The sequence below is a fragment of the Uloborus diversus genome, chromosome 5, assembly GCF_026930045.1.
Source record: "Uloborus diversus isolate 005 chromosome 5, Udiv.v.3.1, whole genome shotgun sequence".
Lineage (NCBI taxonomy): Eukaryota > Metazoa > Arthropoda > Arachnida > Araneae > Uloboridae > Uloborus > Uloborus diversus.
Window position 1 is genome coordinate 94,567,568 of NC_072735.1, and position 24,337 is coordinate 94,591,904.

The 24,337-nt window shown below is 35.2% G+C and overlaps 1 protein-coding gene across 1 annotated transcript; it reads left to right on the forward strand.

Annotated features, from left to right (window-relative positions):
- Positions 1-11,222: 11,222 nt before the first annotated feature.
- LOC129222331 (palmitoyl-protein thioesterase 1-like) lies at positions 11,223-12,824 on the forward strand. The gene has a single exon (XM_054856826.1). It carries the CDS (start codon positions 11,349-11,351, stop codon positions 12,294-12,296), a length of 948 nt encoding a protein of 315 aa, XP_054712801.1. The 5' UTR covers positions 11,223-11,348; the 3' UTR covers positions 12,297-12,824.
- Positions 12,825-24,337: the final 11,513 nt, after the last annotated feature.

A 24,337-nucleotide genomic window follows, 5' to 3' on the forward strand; every position in this document is an offset into this window, starting at 1 on the left:
ATTTTAATAACGGCTTAGCCTTTATTCATGTGGTTGATAACCGAATTCATTGTTGGCCGACAAGAAAATTAAAAGCAATGATTTAAAATTTTTACCTGTTGCCAGTTTCTATTTAACAGCAAATAAAATACTTGACATTGATTTTCTTTACTAATAATAAAGCTGAAAGTCTCTCTGTCCGGATCTCTGTCTGTCAGGATCTCTGTGACGCGCATAGCGTCTAGACCGTTCAGCCGATTTTCATGAAATTTATCACAAAGCTAGTTTGTAGCATGGGGGTGTGCACCTCGAAGCGATTTTTCGAAAATTTGATTTTGTTCTCTTTCTAGAACAAATTTATCATAAGATGGGACGAGTAAATTACGAAATTATCATAACGTGGAACCGTAACATGGGTACAACCCAATTGGTGAGAAAATTCACCACACATTATTTGTAAATATACAGGCGAACCAAACGATCTTTTAATTTTTCTAGTACAGGCAAAGCCGTGAGGGTACCACTAGTTAATAATATAAGGCTTTTAAAATGATTTTCAATTTTCCCTCTTGATTTTACAGTTGCGACTCAGTCGGGGTTTGTTTTAATTTTTAATTTTATCGTTGCTTGTATGTTAAGAGTACCGCATAACATTTTCATACTGTAATTTGCCTGAAAACTGTCTTCGTGTGTTCGTAACTTTCTTTCATATTGGTTGCGAAATTTCTCCCGAGATCTATTGCCAGGGTTGCCAGAATTAAGAACAGTAAATACGGGACAGGCATCAAGGAGTAAAAAAAGGGAGGGGGGAGGGACATTTTTGAGACGTCTATTCATGATAAATCTGAAAAATTCAACCGCAACGAAGCATTAAACCTCGCAAAATGTCGCCTATCAAAGTATAAAAACCGTTTTCATTGCGATAGACAACGCATGCGCAGAGATATATTTCCAACATGAGTCAATAAGCTAAGAAGAAGCAACCATTTGGTTCCTCATAGTCTGCCGCCAAAACAAAAACATACCAACCAAATCAAAAGGAAAATTAATTTTTGCGTTTGCTGCCACATGATTTTCGTATTGCTCTTTATTTCACATTTTTTGTTTTACTTAGTTCTTTTCCCTTAAAATAACGTCTCGTTCTGTAAAATATTGTTATCAGCCAGAATACGGGACTTTAGCCGTCCCGTATGGAAGTTCCCCGGGACGCGAGACAATTTTTCAAAATACGGGACTGTCCCTTGAAATCCGGGGACGTCTGGCAACCCTGTCCATTGCGGTAATCTGATAGGGATTTCTGTTTAGCAGGGGTCATCAAGTGCGGAGGATAGTCGTTCGAGGTCTGTCAGGGCCCAACTAACTAAAAGTGAGGCCCTAGGTGCAAAATATTTTCGAGGACCCCAGAAGACTCCATAGTCAGGTCGAAACGCATTTTTGGCTGACCCCTCTGTCTATTACAGAACTATGTAAATCATTTATCATGTGCATTCATGAATCCCCTTTGGGGTATCTCATAATCGTGACATGGTAAATTCGCTTCTGGCAGAATGAATAAAAATTCTTCTTTAAGGAAATTCTTTTCCAACAGAAAAGTCTTTTTTTATTATTATTATTACTTTAAAAATACATGTATTTTTTTGTAAATTTGTAATGCTATGTAATTTTTGTTAAGTAATTTGAGACTCCTTAGGAAAATGGGGGGCCCAGGCCTAGTTGGCCTGTGTGGTAATCAGGCCCTGGTTTACGATACTTTGCACGCTACTTTTAACAAAAAAATGACCCTTGGTTTAAGATGTGGCAGGGTAAAAAAAATCACATAATTTTTTTCTGATTAAAAACCGTGTTGCTGATCGAAACCCATAATGAAAAAAAGCATAATAGACTGTTCATATTATAATAACAAAAACACTTTACCTGATGATACAGCAGATATAGAAATCCTCATGCGAATGCACTTCAGGATAAGTAAAAGACATGCGTGAGACAAATCGTGTGTTTACCAATGTAATCAATACATATTCATATTCAGTAATGAGTTTTTCCCGTACTGAATATGCACTTATGTAAGCTTGCCAGACGTCCCGGTTTGAACGGGACAGTCCCCGGTTTTCAGAAAAAATCCCGGTGTCCCGGGCAGTTTACTTCACGTCCCGATAAACTTAAAAACAGATGACCAAAAAAAGTCTAAAAACAATTAACTACGAAGGATCACTTACGTTGGATAATTATTAATTACTTTGCCATTTGAAACATTGGCTTGTAAAATTAATGTTGGATTAGCTTGTGAGATTTTTACAACAAGATTAACTCCAAAATGTTGCTCAAATTTGAATACCTCATTCAAAGTATTTTTTCTAACGAATGTAACTTATAAATATTAACACGTAAGAAATAAAATGATTAAATTCATCTCCTCGTGTAATTTAATTACTACCCCTGGTTTAGGTTCATTATTAGTTACCATTTATTCACAGCATTGACAATGAACTAAAAAACCAGCCGGAGGTGTGTACCATTTTGAAGACTCGCGATGCTGTGGGGAGGGGGGGGGGGACATTTTGGTGTCCCGGTTGAACATTTCAGAAATTTGGCAAACCTACACGTATGTCAAGTGCGTTTCCTACTTAGGACAGATTCAGTAAAATTTTACTCAAACAATAAAACCGAGTGCTTTAATTTTACCTCTCTCTCTCTCTCTCTCTCTCTCTCTGTCTTTGATTTTGTGAAACATCGTTTTTTAAAGTACTAAAAGGATGGAAGTAACATACATTTATGTAGAGATTTTAAAATACGTGTTACACTTTTGAAATTTTTGTCTTAGCTTCAACAAATTTTTAAATCAGGAATAAAAGGAACAACAACAACAACACTAATAATAATGATAAAAATAGAAATAATAATAATAATAACAATAATAATACTAACACGAAGAATAAAAGTAATATTATTGCGAAGAACTTACCCAAAACCTTTCTTTTCTTACTCCTAGCATGTTTCTAAATGGAAAGTAAATTTTTTATGAAACTAGACAATGTATAATGCAGTTTATAATAAACGTATATGTAAAAGAGCGAACCAAAAATACGCGTGAGAGTGTAATGCAGCTCCTCCAAAATTATTCATTTTCCTCAAAACTTGGAGAAAAAGGCGTTAAATATCAAACTGCATTAATCATTCTTTCTACAAACTGTGAAAGCAAAAGAAAAAAATCGCCATCAGACCATGACAAAATCTCAGTACGTACAAGATTAGCAGTTGACTTTCGAGAAAATGAAATGGTTCAATGAACTGGAATTACAGAACATATCTGCAATGATTCTTTATTCAGACGCTATTATTTTTCATTGAGTTATATCAATTTATTGCTCCATCAATTTATTGTTCAAGATACATCCTTTCAAAGAAAAAAAAAATACAATGCAAAATAAAAGCACTTAGGTGCATCTGTATACTGATTAAAATATTAAAGAAATGTTTGTATTTCTCCAAGCTTTATTCTTTTTTCCTCAGAAAATTATTGTTTCCATGGGTGCTCCTCCCCCCACCCCTCGAGCAAGGGTGTACCCCCTAAAAATCGCGAAAATCTTCCCCAGAAGCAAGACCCCCTAAAAAAGAAAAAATACCCCTCAAAACAACTCCCCTAAAAATTTTCAATGGCGCTATCTGCGCCATGATCCCCCCCCCCCAGATGGACACTCCTGTTGATGCGCTTACGTCTTTCTCTAATAACATTTTGTGTTTTCCTGTCCTTTCAAAGCCAAATAAAAACTGTAACCTTATTTATTTTTAAAGCTAGTATGTTGTGGCTATCACGAAACTTTCTTTTATATCATTCCTATGAATTCTAAACCTCCTCATTCTTGACTGGGTACTGGGAAGCAATATTCCCAGCAAAAATAAAATTACACACACAAAAACTTGACGACCGCCCCAATTTCCGAACTATCGCAAAAGCAAACCAAAGAGCAAAAATTCAGGGTGCCCATCTAGGAGGGTTATGGTGCAGACTCCGCCATTAACATTTTTAGGAGGAAGGTGTTTTGAGGGGTATTTTTCATACTTTTAGAAGACGCTTTAGCTTTGGTGAAGGATCTTAGCGATATTTAGGGTGGGCACCACTGGAAAATTGAAAGTTATTTTTAAAGCCTTGCTTGAATTAATGTTTTATTTGTTAAAAAACATAAGATGGCAACAGTTACAAATTTTAAAATCATTAAGATAATATTATTTCCGATCATTTCCGAACAATTAAAATCACGCGAAATACGCAGACGAAAGTCTATTACGATTTATCATTCATATTGTTGCATTAATAAAGCTATTTTTATTCGCACGAAAAAAAAACAGCCCCCCTAGGAGTGATTGGCGCCAAAATGGAACCAACGTTTGTTTACACATAGGTTCACATTTATTGCAAATTTCATCCAGAACGTAGCATTACTTCTTGAGATATAGCACTCGCAATGAAAAAGAAAGAACGTTCGATTGCACCACCCCATAGCACTCGCAATGAAAAAGAAAGAACGTTCGATTGCACCAACCCCTTTTCAGCTATTGACGCCAAAATAGAATCAGTTTTTGTACTCTCTAAGGGCTACTTGTCGATAAATTTTTGTTTCATTCCGTTCATTATTTCTTGAGAGATAACAGTCACAAATGACGACAAAAAACTTTCTATAGCTCAGCCCCCGTTTGAGCTATTAGCCACCAAAATTGAATCAACACCTGTACATGTTAGGGGCAACATGTGAACCAAATTTCGTTTGATTCTGCCAGTTACTTCTTGGGGAATAGCATGCACGAATAATTCAAGAAACGTTTCATTGCTCCACCCCCCCCCCCCCTTGAAGGAATTCGGGCCAAAATACAATGGGCACAAGTTCGCATAGGGGCACATATGTGTATCAAATTTCGTTTGATTTTATGCTGTAATTTTTGATGTAGAACGGCCACAAAAAAACCAATCACACACACACACACGGTCGAAATGGACTCAGCACACCTCAAAGCGTTCGAGACTGTCAAAATTCGAAAATTTGCACGAATCCAATATTATCTTCTATATATTAGATACAGAAGAAAATAAAAAATGGATATTCTCGAGGAAAATTTTCTCACCCATTTTCAGCAGATGAAGGATTTTGAGGCAAACAATTCTTTGCAATTTGAAATATTTCGCCAAATGAATAAAAATACAATAAATTACATCAATAGTAGCTTTAAAATGTAAAAAAATGATCACGCAACTCTATTGTTTATAGCCAAAGTCGTCAAGCCACCACGTTACTGTAATCCAGCCAATCAGTGAGCTAAGCTAACTCCAACCGATTAGCGTTCCAATCTTTTGAACAAAAACTTTTTAAAACTTCATATATTGCCTAATTTGTTCTCTCCACCAAAGATAAAGATCTTCCATTGCACTGATCTGTTGTGTACAGAACTACCCTGTTGTAATTTATCTGACGAAAATAAACTTTGAGTCGTCTTTAAATTCCATCATTTTTTCCTTTAATAAGATACTGATTAGTTTGATAATCCTTAAAGTATTCTTGACATTGGTGCCAAAACTCAGATGGATTTGAGCCGAGAAACAAATGTTGCTTGGTAAGGTACATTTTGATCATTTGGTAAAGAAAACCTAACTTTCTTACTAAGTGACATAGGCTATAATTCGAAAAAATCTGATAAATAGTTCTTTTTTTATTCCAATTTAGGCCCAAATTTCACATAAATTCCCGAATATGGGAGTGAAAAATTACTTGCACTATTAATATTGTATATCGTTAAAAAGGGTAGAATTTTCCGCGTTCTAAACAATTTGTTTCAATGCTCTAACGTGATTGCGGAGGGAGTAGTTTGCGTTTTTAGCTCGAACGTTTTTAGGCTTAGCTGAAATTTAGACACTACTTTCTTCATTAAATCCATCAATAAAAAGTGAATTAATTGTCCCAGAGATATCTTTTTGACCCCATTGGAAAAAGCGACATTTTTTAATCCAGATCTCTCTCGACCTATGGTCAAAAAACTTAGCTTCTACCTTCAAAGGAAAAAAAAGTTACAAACGTTTTTAAATAAAATTCGAAAAATGTCATTTTGATTCAGGTTGTCAACCATTTTATTTTCGCGCTTCCACGGTTACGCTTTTTGAATCCATTGTTTCTTTCCTTATTTTGCATTTAATTTCTTAAACTTATTTTATTTCGTGTTTCCATGGTTACGCTTTTAAAATCCATCTTTCGCATTTTAATTTCTTAAAAGTATTTTAACATCTGTCGTCATTGTTTAAAATTGTAATTTTGCATGTTTTTTTTTTTTTTTTGAGCAATCACGATTGCTTATTGCTTTCATTTGACCATCCTTGATGTCCGGTTCCTTTTTTTAGGATGGACCAGGGCCCTCTGCAGCACCGCCGTCCACCGAAGGACGGAGCTGCTCCTCTGGTCCTAGCCTCCACTCGCAGCACTGTCCACCGGAATCCCCTCCTCCTAGGCGGTGACGTCCATATCCTGCATACACACGATCCTACATACACACACGTCTACAACAAACAAGTCCTTACACACATACACACACGTAACCGCCCAGAAGGAGGGGCAGGCTCGGGAGGACATGAGCCGTTTCTAGAAACAATAGCCTCCAATGAGCCGGGTCCTGTCGCAACTCGTGATTGCGAAAAACATAATTCGAATTCAAAGTGTCAGAATTCCAATTAGATATATATATACACATATACATATATTATCTTTTTTTATTTATTTATATTTTTTATTTTATTTAAGCTTGATTGTTGAATATGTGTCACTTGACACGATTTTTATTCTCAAGGTAGACCGGGCAAAACTGGAAACGCAGCTCTTAATATATAAAGATTTGAAAGCTACTGTTAATGTGATTTTATACTTTTTTGTTAGTTTGGCGAAACATTTATTATTGCCAAAGAAAAAACATCCGCTTCACTCGCAAAAGGGCTGGGTTCCGGTAGTGTGGTCGCTTGGCGCGTTAGGCGCTGAGCAGTTCAGTCTAGTTTTTTTTTTTTTTAAAGCAACCGTAAATGTAATTCATTGTTTTGGAGAATTTTTTTTGAAAGAAAAGAAACTTTTGATTTGTTTCTATTCCTATTCCTATTCAGAGTCACAACTGACTACAACTGTATTTATGTCGATGACTGCATACTAAGTGCCTTGCCACCATTATTTTATATACCGATAGATGGCAGCACCATCACCGGATCGAACAGTTAATGAGAATTTAGAACTAATCCAGGAGCTAATAGCTACCTGGTGCTAGCACCCCCAGAAGTATCGTTTCACTTGGAGGACATTGAGACCACGAGCATATTTAACGTCGCCCAGTCCCCTTTAATGACGACGGTGGGTCTTCGACCATCGAAGGTTCGAACCCAGGACCCTCCGGCCCCGAATCCGACACTCTACCGATCGGGCTACCACGGCCCCATTTGTTTCTATCCGAGCGAAATGTACGACATTTTCTTCTTTCTTTCTGACGATGATTTTTGACTGTCCCACTGGATATTTTTTTTTTTTTTTTGAGCAATCACGATTGCTTATTGCTTTCATTTGACCGTCCTTGATGTCCGGTTCCTTTTTCAGAATGGACCAGGCGCCTCTGCAGCACCAACGTCCACCAGAGGAGGGAGCTGCTCCTATGATTCTAGCCTCCACTAGCAGCACTGTCCACCGGAATTCCCTCCTCCTAGGCGGTGGCGTCCATGTCCTGCATACACACACTCCTACATACACACACGTCTACACACAAAAAAGTCCTTACACGCATACACACACGTAACCGCCCAGGAGGAGGGGCAGGTTTGGGAGGACATGAGCCGTTTCTAGAAACAATAGCCTCCAATGAGTAGGGTCCTGTCGCAACTCGTGATTGCGAAAAACGTAATTTGAATTCAAAGTGTCAGAATTCAAATTATATATATATATATATATATATATATATATATATATATATATACAGTCCAATCACATTAATGTGACCACCACGTGCTTTCAACGTCAGAGTTAAATAACCAATCACAGAAGGCAGGTGGCAGCACAGTGCAGTTGAGCGTATATGAAGGGTGTGTGAGGGCTTCGGAAAACATTTCAACCGTTGGCGTAATGCAGAAACGAAGTGATTTATCCGATGTCCAAAAGGGCATGATCATTGGCTTTCGGGCCAAGGGTGGAAGCATTTCCGAAACGGCTGAGTTTGTGAACTGTTCGCGTGCCGCCGTGGTAAAAGTGTACCGTGCATGGCAAAATGGGACTGTCCAAAATCAGCGACGTGGCAAATATGGTGCACCACGGGCCATAGATGACAGGGGCGAACGACGGTTGCGGAGATGCGTTCGGGCAGATAGACGGGCTACCGTTGAGCAACTGACCACCAAAATGAACCAAGGGGCTACCAAAAGTGTCTCCCAAACTACTATTCAGCGAACATCGCTGCGTCTGGGCCTCCGAAGCAGACGCCTGGTTCGTGCACCTATGCTGACTGCTGTTCATCGACGACGAAGGGTAGAATTTACACGCCAGTACAGCAGCTGGATGTCCACTGAGTGGCGACAGGTAGAGTTTTCAGATGAATCGCGTTTTATGCTCCATCGCACAGATGGACGTTGGCGTATAAGGCGTGAAACCTCTGAAAGGAACCACCCTGCAACCATTGCCGAAACGGTCCAAGCTGGAGGCGGGAGCATTATGGTCTAGGGAATGTTTTCCTGGCATTCTCGGGTTCACTGATCATTGTGGAAGGCACGATATGGATCAATATAAGTACGCATCTGTCCTTGCGGACCATGTTTACCCCTACATGCGAATTGTTTTTCCTCAGGATGATGGCATCTTCCAGCAGGACAATGCGAGGTGCCATACAGCTGCCATCGTACGTGCGTAGTTCGAAGAGCACCAGGATGAGTTTAAACCCAATCGAGCATCTGTGGGACCATCTCGATCGAATTGTTCGCGCCATGGATCCTCAACCACGTAATCTAGCGCAGTCGGCCACGGCATTAGAGTCGGCATGGCTCAACATCCCAGGGAACACCTTCATGGACCTAAGTGACTCGCTTCCTGCACGTCTCGCAGCAGTCCGCTCTGCGAAAGGTGGTTATTCTGGCTTTTGACTGATGGTCACATTGATGTGACTGGACTGTGTATATATATAGGAATTTTTTTTTTTGGATTGTGTTCTTTTCATTTATCATATCGGGAGCGAATTTTTAAGTAAGCTTTTTCTTCTTCCTTTTTTTTTCGTTAGACGGATGGATGATGATAGCGTGGTTGCTGGGCGAATTTAGCGATAAACAATAGAGTTGCGGAACTTTTCACATCGCATCAGAGGGGGGAGGGGGCGTCAATTTTTTTTTTTTTTTTTTATTCAACGGACTTTCATTAAATTTTTGCACGGGCATCGCTGTGCGGATACTGCTAGTTTGATATAAAATAGAGAAGTTAGTAAATTTAGAATTCATTTTACGATTTAAAAAAAGAGAGAGAATAGTTTAGAAGTTGTTTTTAATTTGGGGTTGGGTACCTCTTGCTAAAGTTTCTGCATTCTACTTGGTGAATAAATATTGCAGTAACCTATTCACATAATAATGACTAAAGCAGGGGTGCCGTTGGGGGAAGAGGAAGTGGGGGGAGGACTACACTAGCGAAAATTTCAAACGAAGGCATTTTAAAATAATTTCAGTCTCAATTTAAGGGAATCCATTTTCGGGGGGGGGGGGGGCTCTGTAAAATTGTAAGAAGGGATGCTATCGCCCTTAAGACGAATCTTCTTCACTAAAGTTTTTGCATAGAACAGCCAGCGGTCATTTTGTTAATTAAATGTTTCAGTATTTTTAACTGCAAGAATACCGACCCCGGGCCGGAGGGGGGGGGGGGTTAATGGTTCATGGTACACTATTGATTTTTTATAGAAGTTTCAAAATGATTTCAGTCTCATTATTGGGAAAAAGCACTATACTGGGGAAAGCCGAGTAAAATCGGGGGGAGGGGGGTATTTTGGGCCATTACTCTAGGGGAAATATCCATAGAGCAAACTATCAGCATATTTGTTTCTGTTACGAAGAAAATCAGTCGACCATCTCGATAAGTAAACATTTCAGCAATTTAATTCTAATTATTTTACTAAATCGCGAGGAGGGGGGGGGGATATGGCTCTGTTAATGCCATTCAAATTTTTACACAGAGCGCTTTAAAAAGATTAAAGTCTTATTTTTGGGGATAACATTTCTGAGAGTTGGGTGCTTCGTAAAATTTGGGGTTGGGGATGGGTTGCGCGTTTGCTCTGGGGGGCGGGAGGGGGGCACTCATTGCGAAACCATTTACAATTTTCGAAATCTATCGACCATCTCGGAGAGTAAATGTTCCAGTAATTAATTTTAATAACTGCAGCTAAAGCTAAAACAGGGATGCCAAGGTGAGGGGGGGTGCAGATTAGGTATTTAAAAACTATTTAAGTGTCATTGGGGATTTTTTTTTGGCTGCAGTGGGGCTTCGTAAAATTTGGGGGGAGGGAGGACTGCTCTGCCGTTGTGGGGGAGGGAGGGCACACCAAAGTTAAATCTGCATATTTAGATCTGCAATAAGAAAAGCTATAGGTCATCTCGATAAACCAGCGATTCGAGCAATTTACTCTTAGCTGCGCAGAGGGGGGAGGGGTTCATGACGCAGACTACATTATTGAAATTTTTAGAAGAAATCAAAGAGCTCCATTTCTTAAGTTTCTCCTCGTATTATTTTATAAGTAGGTGGGACTGATTTTGATTCACCATGCCGGAAAATGTTAATGATCAACTTTGATGTATCCATTAAAATATTTTAAAAGTCTTTCATAAATTTTTTATGAAATGGGGATAAACAACATTAGCTCATAAAGTTCGTCCTCAAGAATCGCGGGGAAACCAGCGGCGTTTAGCACACTACTCTTTTCTAGGCACTTTATATGTCTAATAAATTCATTAGTGCTGCCATCTAGTGTGCGTACAGGAAACTCTTACATTATGGAAACGTCATAAACGTTATCCCGTTTGGGATAAGAAAAAGTGCCGAATAAATTCTTATTTTCTTCAGTCCAAAGAGTAAAATGTACTCAGAATACCTACACAACCTAGATAGTAGTTACCAATTTTAGTCATTCTCGAAATAGCCTACTTTTTTCGATATAACAGCTTAACTGTTTTCTGCACGGAATCCCCCCCCCATTTCAAAATACTATAAACTCGTGGATGTTTTGACAGATACATTTTTTTCGATAAAAAATTAGCTTAAAATGATAGCATTATCAAGGAATTCATTTTCAAAGTTTTTAATACTGTATCCAAAACAGTGTTTACATAAAGAAATCAAACCATGCTTAATAACGTGAAACTTAGTGTTGTTTTATTTCTCGGAATCTTAATATATTCGATAGCTTTGCAAGGTCCTTTTGAGAAGAATGTCCACGAAAACTACGATATTCAATCAGCTCCAGTCCCCATTGTAATATGGCATGGTATGGGTGACACTTGTTGTGATCCTATGAATATGGGGAAAATTATAAAGTTCCTACAGCAGAGTATTCCAGGAGTCTACGTAAAGTCTTTGAAAATCGGTTCAAATTTCTTAGAAGAAATGGTGAACGATTATCTAATGAATGCAAATGATCAAGTTGAATTTGCTTGTAATCTGATACATAGTGATATGTTGTTGAAAAACGGATATAATGCAATTGGATTTTCTCAAGGGAGTCAGTTTCTTCGAGCCATTGCCCAAAGATGCCCAAATCCTGCAATGAAAACTTTAATTACATTTGGTGGACAGCACCAAGGCGTTTATGGTTTTCCTAGATGTCCTTCAGAAAATGTAACATTGTGTGATTACGTACGCAGGTTACTTAACGTCGGAGCTTATGTTGGTTGGATCCAGAAGCACTTGGTTCAAGCACAGTATTGGCATGATCCTCTTCATGAAGATGAATATAAAACTAAAAGTATTTTTTTAGCGGACATCAATAATGAGCGTGTTAAAAACAAAACTTACAAAAATAACTTGAAACGGCTTGAGAATTTTGTGATGATCAAGTTTCTTCAAGATCGAATGGTAGATCCCAAAGAATCCGAATGGTTTGGATATTACAAACCAGGTCAGTCCAATGATATTTTGAAGCTCCAAGACACAAAATTATACAAAGAAGATTGGCTTGGATTAAAGGAAATGGATCAAAAGGGTAAACTTCATTTCTTACAAATTGATGCTGATCATCAAATTATCAGTTTAAAATGGTTTAAGGAAAAGGTGGTTGACAAGTTTTTAGTGTGAATATGCATCTTTAAGACATTGTTATGTACTAGAGAAAGGAATTAATCTTTTATGAATAATTCATTTTTTCCATCAGTTGTTTTAATTATGTTTATCATTTGAAAATTAAAATTTGTAAAAATTTTATATTCAAAGCATTCAAATAAGTACTTTTTACTTTTCATTTAGCAATTTATAGCTGAAAAGCTATTGTAGATGATAATTTGTATTTGTTTATAATGTAAGTTAGTTTTGAATTGCCTGAGATGATTAAGCAAAGTTAGGTGAACGTATAATGTTGTTTCAAAAATATCATCTTAGGTAATTCCAAACTCAATTACATTTGGAACAATGAAAATTCACAATATAGGTATAAAGAAATTTCGTTATAGTAAATTTCATTATAGTTGTAGTATATTAAATAATTTTTCTGGTCCCTTGTACTTAAAATCGGATTGGACTATATAAACATAAAGATAGTTCAAATATATTTTACGTTCCCATGTTATTTCATCTATCTATGAAGAATTGAATCCTAATGCTGTGAACTTTTTAGGACTTGAACAAATAAATATTTTTTTATTAAGTGTATCCTTGTGAAAATTCTTGTAAATTAGCATAAAATGAAACAAGAAGAAATTGTTTACCAAAACAATGTACTGAGCTTGTTACGTTCACATGACATCTGATAGATATTGGTTGATGTTTGATTTCGGTTGTCACAGCATAGGCAGTGGCGCAGCCACGGGAGCATGGGCGGATTTATGGGGGGTCAGAGGGGGGCAATGCCCCCCCAGTTTTGGGAAGACTATGTAGTAACAACACATCTTCCAAGAATTAAAAAAAAAGTTTTATTATTTTTTCTTTTTTCAATAGTTCAGAAGGGCATGGGTGGATTTATAGGGAGGGGGGCATAGGGAGCAGTGCTCCCCCAGTTTTGGGACGACTTTATATAGTAACAACACATCTTCCAAAATCTTAAAACAAAAAAATCATAACTTTTTCTTTTTTGAATAGTTTAATGAAAATGAAGAGAAAAGCGAATGTCGTTTTCTGATGGGAGGAAAGAAAAGGGGGGAAAACGAACATTAAATACAAATAACACAGCTGTCACTGGGGTGCTGAAAATGTGTCTAAATTCACTATTTTGGACTGAAAACCATTTGGGCAAGTATATGAATGAAAATATAGGCTAAACGAGCTATACATTAAACTGCAACACTTACAATATTTGACTATTATTTTAACAAATTAGAACTTAAAGCAAAGGGCAAAAATCTCCCTCCCCCTAATTCGCGCTAACAGAACGATCTACTTGTTATGATTTGTGTCCACATTTAAAGTATTTGTGCATAATATTTATGTTCTTAGTAGATTAATTGGCCTTTTGAGAAATTCTAAAAAACATAGTTTTTTTTCCTTCTCTCTCTCTCTCTTTTTAAAGAGAGAGAGAGAAAGAGAAAATAAATACTATCGCAAACTGAATAAATTTCAGTTATCTGAGTGTTCTGATTAAATGAATCTTTTTAATTAGAGGGAGAGTACAATTTTACTTACTTTATAAATACTGTTTAAAAAGTAAGGTAAGTCATAATCATCTAAGTCTAATTGAGTAAGTCCTTGTCATTATTGAAAACTAAATAATTGAGTCCTCAAAAGTTTTGGAAAAATTTGCTGAAATTTTATAAAAGTCTATGAAAACCTAACAAAGATTTATAAAATCGTAAAAATACTTTAACCGTAAAAACTGACGAATTTTCGTGAAAATTACAAAAAATCAGGCAAAAATCTGCAGGTAAGAGTGAATTACAAGCAGGGCCGAATTTGCCTATAAGATAAACAAACTATTGCTTAGGGCCCTTTCTTTGAAGTGGGTCCCTAACTCTCAAAAAAAATTCATGATTCGTTCTTTAAAAAATGGAAATTGCTTGAAAAAACTAATTCAATTTTTAAGTGCTTGAAAATCTTGAATATTTGAAAACGTGTGGCTACAAACCTTAAATTTTAAATTTTCTAACAAATGGTAGAGGGGGAGGAATGCCAAAATATGTCAAATTAAGCTCCTTGCCACATCCTATATTAAAAATGTAAAAATCATGGTTCTCACGTTTGTAACATATTATTTGAAATAAATTTTTGTGACTCACATGTTTCATATTTTGCTATTTATTCAATCCCGAATGCAGTATTTTAGAATTTTTTTTGTATTGATTGCTTTTATCTTACTTCTGCATATTGTCAATCTGTTTATAACACGGAAAAAAATAGACACTACTTCTATTTCTTTTCGTTTTCTGCCCTACTTGCAATTGAAGAAAAGTTGTTGTCATGAGAAATCTATGGTTTCTTTTAAATTTAAAATAGCTATTTCTTACAAAGTTAGAACAGGACTGTAAAAATTTACAATCAAGTGCTAAAACATCAGACTGGAAAGTACAAATGAAGTGCGTTGAATAATTTTATTTATTCTAGAGTCCTTGAAAATAATTAGATAAGTCTTTGAAAATCCTAAGCAAAGTGAGCTCCAATTACTTCTACACCATATTGTTAATCTGTTTAGCCACGAAAAAAAAATGATACACTTCCTCTATTCCTTTTCGTTTTCTGCACTACTTATAATTAAAAAAAGGTTGTAATGAGAAATCTATAGTTTACTTTTTCTTTCAAACTTAAAATGGCTGTTTCTTACAAAGTTTGAACAATACTGTACAACTGTATAATCTAGTTATTAATTTCTATGTCTATCCAATTAACTTTTATGAGGCTTCAAAATGCAGAATTTTATATCCATTTTACAAAATTTCCTTCGGGGGAGAAACCCCCGGTCCCCTAAAATTTTAGATATTCTATTTCCCACTTAAAAGGGAGCCCTGCGTCACTCTCGATACCAGCTCCCTCTCTTAAGGTCAATTCAAAAAGGACAGCATGAAAACACACAAAAAAGTAAAGCATGTATTTATGCATCACAGGAAACAGACAAAAACATGGGAGTGGGGGGCAATAAAAATGTTGCTCAAAAAAAAAAAAAAAATCCTGCCCCCCCAGGAACTCAGTCCTAAATCCGCCTATGCACGGGAGGGGTTTTGGGGTTAAAACCCCTCCCAGAACACAAGCACATTCATTTCCTCCGTTAAAATCAAGGGAAAAATTGCAGAGTATTTGAGCTTTTCTAAGCGGAATAGGTTTCAACAAAGTATCTTACTGCTTTTAATGATCGGGAAGCAGTCAGAAATTACTTTTCTATTCTTAAATATAAAAGTTGTATTTCATGATGATGTCGCCACTGGTATAAGATAGCTAAAATGGTGTCAATAAAACTCTACAGGGTATCATGGTCCCTCGGCACTTCCATCATTGCACAAATCCTTTTTGGGGACATCTGAAGAGAGGAAGCTTACCGCACCGGATTTTCTAAGGCTTTTAACCAATTCCCATCGAAACTGTTATTAGCTAGCATCTGACAGTCATAAAGACATGAATGTACTTGAGGAGGAAGATTTAAATGATCTCGCGCAAAACACACAAAAAATGAATGTAAGATTAAAGTGAAACTAATAATAAATATTCTGCCCTTTTTCCCACTTTATTCGTTTCATAGTGATATTAATACGAATTATTAATTATTTTTAAGCAGTTATTTTTAATGAATAATTAATGAATAATTAATAATCTGTAGAAATTCTTTGATATTGAATAATTACGCTTTGTAAATGACTTGAAAAGAAAGCAAAAATTTTCGATTTTGAAAACCCCTCCCAGAAAAATTTTCTGGCTGCGCCACTGAGCATAGGCTACTAGGTGTTTCAAATCACATCCATAGTAACAGGGGTGCTCCACTCCACCCCCCCCCCCACTATAAACACCCTCCTCCCTAAAAATTTCAATTATACAATCTGCGTCCTAGGGGGGACACCCAGAGTAAAAGCAAGTTATGTTTTACTTTTTCATTATTAGATTTACAAAAAAACTTTTATGTTTCAGAACTATTATTCGGATGGAAGTTTTTGTTTGTATTTTCAATTAGAAATTGGATAATAGTTTAAAAATCTATCTAGAAACAAAATTTTGGATTTTTCTTTCAAGAAATATTTACAGCAGTGTCATTATGTGTTATAATGCCACTATAAGTTAAATTTATAAGACTTTTCGTTGCTGACTTTGGTTTATGTTTCACTTGTTCAAAGCTGATAATTTATGTTAAATAAAATATTTATGAATGAACAGCAGGAATGCTTAAATTCCTAAATATGATAAATTAATGTAAATTTCATGCACAAAATAGTACTTTGATAAAGCATATAGTCTTCTGAATTTGAGTTTTGAATTTATTCGCAACTCCAACCAACTATAGAGGGCACAGCAGCCACCGTCTAATGGCAGATGAAAAAGGTAAAACAAACACATGCTATAGCATAGAAAATGCTAATAAGCCTAGTAATTTTGTTTGTATGCATGATTTTTTTGCTTTATTCTTTTTAAATTGATTTTTAAAGTCTTGTGGATATTTTGGCCCACGTAGAAAGTAATGAGAATTCAAGACGGATTACTGAACGTCAGAAATTAATGCAAATTACGTAGTTCTAAGCAGCCATTTCCACAATGTTGAATTTGATATTGATCAAGTCTTGATGGAACTACATTTTCATTGTGGCCATTATGACGATTTTACGCACCATATTAACAACATTGTTTCAAGGGCGTATAAGGTTCTGAGTTTTTTTAAACGCAAGACTAAAGATTTTTCTAATGGGCAAGCACTTAAAATGCTTTATTTTTGTCTTGTGCGCTCCAAACTTGAGTACTGCAGTCTTATTTGAAATCCCTATTACAATAATAAATCTAAAACTCTTGAGCAGGATCAATCCAAATCTGTTTATTACTTATGTTACAGAACTAATAATCAAGATTTTTTAACTTATTCTTACTCTCATTTATGTAATATTTATAATGTTCCCACTCTTAAATCAAGCCGTGAACTTTTGTGTCTTCTTTTTTCTATAAGGTTCTACATAATTTAATTGACTGTTCAGATATCGTCAATTCGTTACAACTTGCTGTCCCAAGTAGGACTCTTAGGAGTCCTTCTTCTTTAAAAAAAATTTTTTGCCAGACAGAACTATGATGATAATTTTTGTCTTTTTACATTTTATAAACTTTTTAACATTCATTGTCATGATTAAGATATTTTTAACTTGTCATTTTACAATTTTAAGACTTTATGTTTTAATATTTTAAATGTATAGTTTCTTTTAAAATTGTTTTTTATATTATTGTTGCCTCTGTAACTGGATTCTTTCTGTAGTGTGCAATACTTTAATAAATAATAATAATAAATAAATAATAAGACTGACAAGAATAACAATTAATGCAAGAAAATTTAATTATATGACATTACGAATTATTATCAAAAGAAGAAGTTGATACTTCTTCACCTTGCTTGGCTAGCGCTAATTGTTTTGCATTTGTAGCTGAGTTATTTTTCTGAAATTGCCGAATCAGTTAATTTAAAATTTTTCTGTTTCGTATGTTTCTAATTTCTGAATTATGATTTAATTCTGTGATGCTATGCAAATCATCTACAAAATTCGTGAGAATTTTGTAGATGATTTGTATAGCATCCACCAAATATATGGTGGTAGTTTTCTTTTTAACTGATCTACCATTATTTCTTTTAACTTATCAAATTCTGTAATATTTCTACCATTTTATTCCACTCATGATAAAAAATAAAAAGAGTTTAACTAACATGCGAAAAGGGCAAAGAACCCTTGGCGAAATCTCACCAAGGGTTCTTTGCTCATGGGCGGATTTATGGGGGGGCAGAGGGGGGCAATGCCCCCCCCCCCCCCCCCAATTTTGGGATGACTTCTTGTAGTATCAACACATCTTCCAAAAATTAAAAAAAAAATATTATTTTTTCTTTTTTGAATAGTTCAGAAGGGCATGGGTGGATTTATAGGGGGGCATAGTGGGCAATGCCCCCCAGTTTTGGGAGGACTTTATATAGTATCAACACATCTTCCAAAATCTTAAAACAAAAAAAAATCATGACTTTTTCTTTTTTGAATAGTTCAATGAAAATGAAGAGAAAAGCGAATGTCCTTTTCTAATGGGAGAAATGAAAAGGAAAAAAAAACAAACACTAACTATACAAATAGTACAGCTGTCACTGGGGTGCTGAAAATGTGTCTAAATTCACTATTTTGGACTGAAAACCATTTGGGCAAGTATATGAATGAAAATATAGGTTAAACGAGCTATACATTAAGCTGCAACACTTATAATAATTGACGATTATTTTAACAAATTGGAACCTAAAGCAAAGGAGAAAAAACTCCCCCCCCCCCCTCCCACCCCATTTGCGCTAACAGAACGATATACTCGATCTACTCGTTATGATTTGTGTCCACATTTAAAGTATATTTGTGCATAATATTTATGTTCTTAGCAGATTAATTGGCCTTTTGAGAAATTCTAAAAAACACAGTTTTTTTTCCTTCTCCCCCCTCTCCCTCTCTCTCAAAAAGAGAGAGAGAGAGAAAATAAATACTATCGCAAACTGAATAAATTTCAGTTATCTGAGTGTTTTGATTAAATGAATCTTTTTACTTAGAGGGAGAGTACAATTTTACCTACTTTATAAATACTGTTTAAAAAGTAAGGTAAATCATAATCATCTAAGCCTAAGTGAATCAGTCCTTGTCATTATGGAAACATAAATAATTGAGTCATCAAAAGTTTTGGAAAAATTTACTGAAATTTTATAAAAGTCTATAAAAGCCCAACAAAGATTGGTAAAATCGTAAAAATCCTTTAACCGTAAAAACTGACGAAATTTCGTAAAAATGACAAAAAAATCAAGCAAAAATTCGCAGGTAAGAGTTACAAATGGGACCGAATTTGCCTATAAGATAAACAAGCTATTGCTTAGGTCCTCTGCTTTGAAGTGGGTCCCTAACTCCCAAAAAAATTCATGATTCGTTCCTTAAAAAATGGAAATTGCTTGAAAAAACTAATTTCATTTTTAAGTGCTTGAAAACCTTGAATATTTGGAAACGTGTGGCCACAAACCTTAAATTTTAAAATTTCAAACAAATGGTAGAGGGGGGAGGAATGCCAAAATATGTCAAATTCAGCTCCTTGCCACATCCTGTATTAAAAATGTAAAAATCATGGTCCTCACGTTGGTAACATTATTCAAGTAAATTTTTGTGACTCACATATTTCATATCTTGCTATTGATTCAATCCCGAATGCAGTATTTTGGAAATTCTTTTGTATTGATTGCTTTTATCTTACTTCTTCTGCATATTGTCTATCTGTTTAGCACAGAAAAAAATACACACTACTTCTATTCATTTTCTGCCCCACTTGCAACTGAAGAAAAGTTATGAGAAATCTATGGTTTCTTTTTTCTTTTAAATTTAAAATAGCTATTTCTCACAAAGTTAGAATAGGACTGTAAAAATTTACAATCAAGTACTAAAATCCTCGAAAATAATTAGATAAGTCTTTGAAAATCCTAAGCAAAATGGGCTCCAATTACTTCTACTGCATATTGTTAATCTGTTTATAGCCAGGGAAAAAAAATGTTACACTACTTCTATTTCTTTTCTCTATTCCTTTTCGTTTTCTGCACTACTTATAATTAAAATAAGGTTGTTGTAATGAGAAATCTATAGTTTATTTCTTCTTTCAAACTTAAAATGGTTGTTTCTTACAAAGTTTGAACAATACTGTACAACTGTATAATCTAGTTATCAATTGCTATGTCTATCCAGTTAACCTTTATAAATCTTCAAAATACAGAATTTTATATCCATTTTACAACATTTTCTCCAGGGAAGAAGCCCCTGGCCCCCTAAAATTGGAGATATTCTATTTCCCACTTAAAAGGGATCCCTGCTTCAATCTCTTGATACCAACTCTCTCTCTTAAGGTCAATTCAAAAAGGACAGCATGAAAACACACATTAATGAAAACGACACACAAAAAAGTAAAACATGGACTTATGCAGCACATGAAACAGACAAAAACATGGGAGTTGGGGGCAATAAAAATGTTGCTAAAAAAATCCTGCCCCCCCCCCCCCCAGGAACTAAGTCCTAAATCCGCCTATGTCTTTGCTCGCACAATACTAAAACTATAACCCTAAACTTATTTCTTCAGCTGAGAATGAAAGCAATAAAGTAAAGTTGGCACACTATTTTGGCGATAAAAATTCTCGGCTTTTGTTTTGCTTCAAATTTCTTTCTGCGTTAAACATTTTTCATTTCTTTCTATGATATTTTGAATTACTGACCATTCCAACTAAATATTGCAGTAAAATAAAGTTAGTTAAATTAATTATTTTTTAAACTAGGCGGAGATGAAAGCCTGGTTTCTTCTGCTAATGTTAATAAACCCTTCTTTCGAGCTTAAGATTAAAAAAAAAAAAACATATTCTTAAAAATTTTCACACATAACAATAAAAAAATTTACCTGGTATAACATTATCCTCTTTAAAAAAAAAAGCTTTGAACAGATGAACATATTTGTTTTTAATTTCATGCAAATGCCAAGTTTGTTAATCCAGAGTTTTCTTGTGTTTATGATTCCGCCATTTACGACAATCAACTCACTTTTTAAAGGAAAATAATGAAAACTAACATTTTTTTGAGAAGCTCGAGAATATCCTTACTTTACGAAACAATTTCTGTTGCTGAAAGCAATCTAACCAGGAAACATCACGATCAAAGGAATTCAAAAAAATTACAAATTGGTGGCATTCGAAAGAGCATTGGAAAACATGTTTATGGCACTGAAACTACGTGCCCTCGTCACCACGTTATCGAAATATGATGTCTTAAAAATTGCCGAAATTTTTAGTAAAGTCGCCAAATTTAGCGAGTTTTGTTCAGAAATGGAAGGTACGGCGCGAATTCAACATCTGCTTCTGACAAGACATTTCACTTCCATATTTGGTCACCACCAAAGCGCGTGAGAAATATCGCATTAATTCTTTACTTGGGGTGACTACCATGGCGCGGGGTGTCGTGGCACAGACTGCGGCATTGAAATTTTTAGGGGCTTGTGTTCCGGGATATTAACGTGCAACTGTATAGGGGAAAACGCCACAGCCCGAAATATGGTACAGATGTGATATACCCCCCCCCCCCCCCCATTTGGCGACATCCGATTTTTTGCACAAAATTGAAATATTTTTCTCGCCAATGAGGCGATAAATTTTTAAGCATGGCATCCCTGGTGAAACTAACCTGTGGTTGGCAACGCGAAGGCAAACTTGTCCGAACTTGTTTACTTGGGTTCTTGGTTTTACGCAGGAGAGATACGTGTTGTTTTGTGCAATATACCTTACAGGAATGCTTATTTTGTGTTAGTTTAGATTCAGTAGTTGTGTTTTGAAGTAAAAACATTAGAAAATGCCAGTTTCTTCAAACTTGAAGGTTAATTAAAAGTTAACTCCAACGTGGTGTGTATCTATAACGCGCCATTGTCAGATGATGTTTTGTTTTGGACTGAGTGTGAGGATTTATACCATAAAAAGGTAAGTTCTTTATTTTAGAATTCACATAAAAATTCTCACTTCGGAAATTCTTTGTTTTTTACAAATCCTTGAGGGGTTCTTGTAGCTTTTAACTTTATTTTTACTGTTTGTTAATTAATTTTACAAAAATAGTTTGGTTATTTTGTTCTAAAAGTTAATCCTTATCAATGCCACGAATTATTTAGACATTAACGTGCCTCCTTTAGGTACTGAATTTTAAGTTAACAATTGAAAGTTCTTTCGGTTGTACTCTTAAAAATGCTGAATTTTATTAATAAATCTGCACAATAATGGTGCATATTTCACACTTAAAACTGTCATTATTGTACACTGAACGGAAGGAGCCACCCTTGGGTGTACATACACATGAATATGCATAATATACATAAATATACATAATTGTGACCATACTCCGACTGTAATGTATATTAACAGTCGGAGGGATAACGGACCGAGCGAAGCGAGGTCCTGGCGAGCCCGAGGTCGCATAGTACTTTCGTAATGAGACCGAGGCAGGGCCGGCGAGCCGAGGTCTCATTACGAAAGTACTATGAGACCGAGGGCTCGTATCCCGGAGAAATGATGAAAAAAAAATTAATGCATTAATTTCGACTTGTAATTAATACAATAATTTATTTCATTGTATTTTAATATGTTTACAAAAAACCCCGGCCCTGTACATTTTTGAAGCATATATTCGTGATATTTTTTGTTGTGCTTTTATGTTGTTTTTATATATATTGTGTTCTGAAGTGCTTTGATCATGTTTTTTTATCTGATTTTTTCCTGTTGGCGCTAAAAAAGCATCGCTAAGAACGATGTATGACGTATGTCGTCATACATCGTTTTCTTGGCGACGCTTTCTTGGCGCCAACAGGAAAAAGTCGCCAAGGGTGGGGTATATCACATCAGTTCCCGAAATATTTGTTTTATTGTAAAAACAATGGAATTTTTTGTTATTCTTAAGACTGTTAAAAAACTGATGTTTAAAACTTTTATGCTTCTGCGGGTGAAATATTTCCACTGAAAGAGTTTATTCGATGATGAAACTGTTTTGAAAAAAAATATGATAACCGTAGAAAAACGGTAAACACACTTTAAAGTCTTTTTTTTTTTTTTGAAAAGTCGTAAATCTCAAGTTTTCAACAGTATCTAAATACGAAGAAAACGACATTTTAAAAGATTTCAAACCATGTTCTCAAATTAAAAAAAAACGATTTCTGTCAGTTATTTCCAGTGCGTTTTTCGTTATGTGTATCGTTTTCAAGTTATGTGTAAACCCTCTAACAAGTCAAATAAAAAAAAAAACTGTATTAATTTTTATTTTGCTCGTATTTGAATTCCCTTTTAACGTGAAACATAATTGGTAAAAGTGACTTCAGTATTTTTAAAAATGACTAAATAACATGCAATATGATGTGCATTTACGTTATAGCGATTTTCAGTTGCAATGACAGACTTTTTCGAACTACAGGGGTTGTTGTAATGAACGTCGACTGTAAAATTTTTGATAAGAATCTGTTATGAAGTAATTTCCGACATCGTTAGTTTTGCTGTGCAAATTTTTGGCATTTACTATCCGTTGTTTTCTTTTTTTTAATTATTATTTTTTTCGATTTTAAATTAAACATTTTCGCTAGCAGTGGTCAGACAATAAAACTTCAGGAATGATAATAACTTTTGAAGAAATAAATAAGAGCTGGGATACTACAATCCATGATCATGTTCTTTCAACATCAAAAACTATCCATTTTATTTTTCAACTAGCAAAAATACCCGGCGTTTCCTGGGTCAGTAATAATTATTAGAAAAAATCGTTACTTGCTTTTGTTTTCTGGCTTTAAGTGAAAGAATTTAAAACACATCTTTTTGACGTGATTAAAAATCGAGTTTCTTCCTTACCCATAAAACTAAAATAGCAATAAGTATAAAGAACAAAGTAGTATTGATTTAGAAACGAAAGCACCCCAGACAGCCACATATTTCCAAACTACTTCCTATAGATATCTAAGGGATAACAAGCTGGACATTGACCTTATCCAACAGATATCTATAGCATATCCGAATGTCCAAGAGAATATCCACCAGAGGTAAAAAGGTTGCAACGTCTGGATTCCAAGCGACGTCGAGATATCTCGATCTCCCTTGGATATGCTGGAGATATGGAAGGGAGGTTTTGGTTAGCTCTTGGATATGCTATAGATATCTCTTTCATGTTCAAGCGATATTATATCCAGATAGCTCTAGGATATCGTATAGTTATGAAATAGATATGCATTTTAAATCTCTTAGATGTATATGAGATATCAAAAGCTATGTTTTCTGGATTTGATGTAGTTTTAAATATACTTTAAAGCTGTAAGCAAATTTACAGGTCTAAAAATCGCATTTTTTGTATTAAAAGATAAATTATTTATAAATATCTTCATTTTCAAGGCCCAATGCAGTTATAACAGCCCATTTACTGATAATATGAGTAAAAGTGTTGATATTTATAACTAACTCATCTGTTAAT